Below are 3,811 nucleotides of genomic sequence, written 5' to 3' on the forward strand. Positions count from 1 at the left end.
TGTTTCAATATATATATATATATATATATATATATATATATATATATATATATTTATTTATTTATTTATTTATCTATATTTTTATTTATATTTATCACAATTTTATAACCAATTCGAAGAATAATACAAATGCCACATTTTTTGTAAAATTCTTTATTTGTTGTAAAACTAAATATATATATATATATATATTTTTGTAATTATATAATTTTTATTTTATTAAGTTATATATACATTTCTGTGCGTACTAATTTTTAATATGAAAAATATTCTTATACAGCCAAATTCTAAAATATTCTGAACAAGTCAGGTAAAAATATAAGAAAAAAAAAAAAATAAAAAAAAATAGCTACATATAATAAACCTGATATATATGCACATATATATATATATATATATATATATATATATATATGTACACATTTATATATATATACCTTTATATATATAATATTTAATGAATAGTGTTTGAAATCAACATATATTCATGAAATAAAACGAAAGATGAAATAGAATACGTTGATATAATTGATACATTCGATACATTTTATAAAATTAATAAAGTGCATAAATATTACAATATTTACAAAAAGATAAAAATATACTAAAAATAAACGTTGTTATGATGAAAATATGGCTGATAATAACCTAGACAAAAATGAAAGTGATTCATCATGTATAAATGCTAGCGATGAACAAAAATCATCAGAAGAAAAAGACAACCTTGGCGAAGCGTCTGTTGTGTCTAATGTTAATGAAAATAACTCATCATTCTTTACAAAATGTTTTAGTAAAATTGTAAATTTTGGTAATAATACTCAAGAAAATAATGTCCCGGTTGCACATGAAGAAAACAATAATGAAGTTAGGGAATATAATACGAATGAATGTAATTATAATAGATATGCTGATGAAGAGGACAAAAAGGTGGAAAATTTTGATAATAATAATAATATAAATAAAAATTATCTTAAGGGTGGTGGTGAGAAAAATATTCATGAGGGTGATGTCCATACAGATTTTAATAATGAAGAAATGATAAATGCAATTTCAAATTATAACAAAAATGAATTAAATTTAAATAGAGGTGAAATATATTTAAATGACAATGAATATTCATTTATATCATATATTATATTAAGTAGCGAATTTCGTTTTTATCCTATAGAAGAAATGAAAAAAAAAAAAAGGAGAGATACCTTAAAAATAGATGATACAATTACTATTACAGATACAAAAAGAATTAAATTTGATAATAATAATAATAATAATAAAATAGAAATCAGAAAAAAAGAAAATGTCACTGATGTTGATGCAGATAAAGGTAGTAATAATCATATGAATGAAAAACAAATTATAAATAATAGTGAAGATATATTAAAAAAAGAGGATGATGAAGAAGAAAATTTAAAAAAAGAAGGAGGGGATTTATCAATAAAAGGGAATAATGTAGATAAAGTTTTATTAGATGATATAGATATTGAAAAGGTACGAAGTTATGATAAAATTATGGATGCAGAAGAACGAGATAAATTAGAGCTTTTTGATGAAATCTTAATACATATAAAACGTAATTTTTATGAGAAAATATTAAATATAGAAACCAATTTTAAGAACTTAGAAAATCAAATTGAAGATAATCATTCATTTCATTTTCGTTGTATTATTGAGAAATTGAAAAATCGAAAGTATGATAATATATTATATATATATAATGATATATATTTATATCATAATAATTTATTGTTTTTATCGAAACCATCTAGTTATACTTGGATGAAATTACATGAACTCTCGACTCAAATTACCAATACTATTTCTGATATACACCATAAGAAATACATGCAAAAACCAAATAGAAAATTGTATCATATAGATAAAGAAGAGAAGGAAAAAAAAGAGAAAAAAAAAGAAGTACTTAAAGATCATGAAAAAATGGAATATTGTATAAACGAGGAGGAGAAGTTGGCTTTCCAGTTGCTTCTAAGCAAGTTAAATCAGGACACTCATTTTGAGGTACACCCAAAGAAAAGTGTTATACGGAATATATATATAAAAAAATATATATGTATATATTTATATATATATATATATATATTTTTTTTTTTTTAGCTGTTTCGTAAATTTAAGAATAAAGCTGTGTGGAAGACACTTGAAGGTGGTGAAATTGAATTGGATGATAAGTTAACGAGAGCGGATGTGTTCAGGTATTTTTTTTATATGCATATATTATATTTTTCATTTAAATTGTTTGATTCACATTATTATGTTATTATATATATATATATATATATATATATATATATATATATATATATTTATTTATTTATTTATTTATTTATTTTTATATAGGGAAATGTATAATTGGTGTAAATTTCAGTTGGAAATGAAAAATAAGCAGAGTGAATTATCCGACTCAGAAAGTGATTCATCAAAAGATTCTTACTAATTTGTATATAATATATATAATTTTTTTTTTTTGTTACATATATATATATATATATATATATTTATATATATGATATTTATTCATTTATTAATTGTATGTATTTATTTTGTGGAGGAAAAAAAGAGACCAAAAGATTTTATAAAAAAATAGTTTTGAACCATTGAAATTGTTTCTACATTTTATTAATAATATGTATGTATATATATATATATATATATATATATGTTATTAATAATATTGATATTCCACATATAATTTTAATTAGTACTTTAATTTTTTTTTTTAAACATTCCTAATATTTGACACATATATATAAATATGTATGTATATTTTATGCTATAATATTATACTTATAATTATTTATTGATTTTTTTTATATGCTAAACTTATTTTTCAACATATTATAAAATTTATTGAAATAGTTTGAATTCAAAAAAAATATAAAATAAACATATATATATATATATACATATATATAACTTATGTTTTTATAACATAAAAAAAAAAAAAAAAAATTGTCTTGTTAGACATTTATGGAAACAAAATTGTTAAAATTTTGAAAGGTGTAGAAGGATCGGGTTCAATTTAAAGAGTACAAAAAATGTAGGTCATAAAAAGAAATATATAAATATATATAAATATAAATATTTATATATATATATATTATATACATATGTGTATGTTTATGTATACCATTTAATTTTCGAATATAGAAGAATCAGCATTATTTTCTGGTATGAATTTTAATATATGATTAATTGGTTTATATTCTAGAATAATATTTTCACTGCTTGAATATTCTTTTTTATTTTTTATCATGTCCATATTATTATGTTTCTCATCATTATCATTTTTTAAAGTATAGTCGAACATTTTACAATATTTTTCTTCATCTACAGATCCAAAATAGGCAATATTATCTCCCCTAATAATTAAATTTCCTACAAGTTTAAAATGAAATGTACGCATACAAGGATAAATAAATATATAAAAAAAAAAAAATATATATATATATATCATTCTGTAAAAAAAAAATTAGGTAACATTTTTCACCTTACCCACATATACGTCTGAAAAATAATTTTTTTCAGGAACGATTATTTTTTCAACACAGTGAGTTAAAAAAACATTCCCATGTTGATCATAAGTTCTTAATATACCTACCAAAAATTAGAGATTAAAATGAAATATATATATATATATATATATATATATATATATATATATGTATGTATGTATGTATGTATTTATGTATATCTTTATATTTTGATGTACCTAAATATAATTTATTATCACGTGATGAAATAAAAATGTAAGTGTCAATTTCTTCTTCAAAGCTACTTAACCATAAGGGCATAGACG

General features: G+C 19.7%; 2 protein-coding genes across 2 annotated transcripts; one reads left to right on the forward strand and one right to left on the reverse strand.

Annotated features, from left to right (window-relative positions):
* Window positions 1-633: 633 nt before the first annotated feature.
* PRSY57_1122700 (hypothetical protein) lies at window positions 634-2,449 on the forward strand (the record flags this gene model as incomplete). The annotated part of the gene is made up of 3 exons (XM_012908191.2): window positions 634-2,016; window positions 2,113-2,207; window positions 2,353-2,449. The coding sequence occupies 3 exons, from the start codon at window positions 634-636 to the stop codon at window positions 2,447-2,449; spliced, it is 1,575 nt and encodes a 524-aa protein (XP_012763645.2).
* A 696-nt stretch (window positions 2,450-3,145) lies between these two features.
* PRSY57_1122800 (U6 snRNA-associated Sm-like protein LSm1, putative) lies at window positions 3,146-3,811 on the reverse strand (the record flags this gene model as incomplete). The annotated part of the gene is made up of 3 exons (XM_012908192.2): window positions 3,146-3,390; window positions 3,508-3,609; window positions 3,725-3,811. Coding segments are annotated over 3 exons (434 nt in total), but the record flags the coding sequence as incomplete, so codon positions are not given.

Source organism: Plasmodium reichenowi, chromosome 11 (assembly GCF_001601855.1).
Source record: "Plasmodium reichenowi strain SY57 chromosome 11, whole genome shotgun sequence".
NCBI classification, from domain to species: Eukaryota; Apicomplexa; class Aconoidasida; order Haemosporida; family Plasmodiidae; genus Plasmodium; species Plasmodium reichenowi.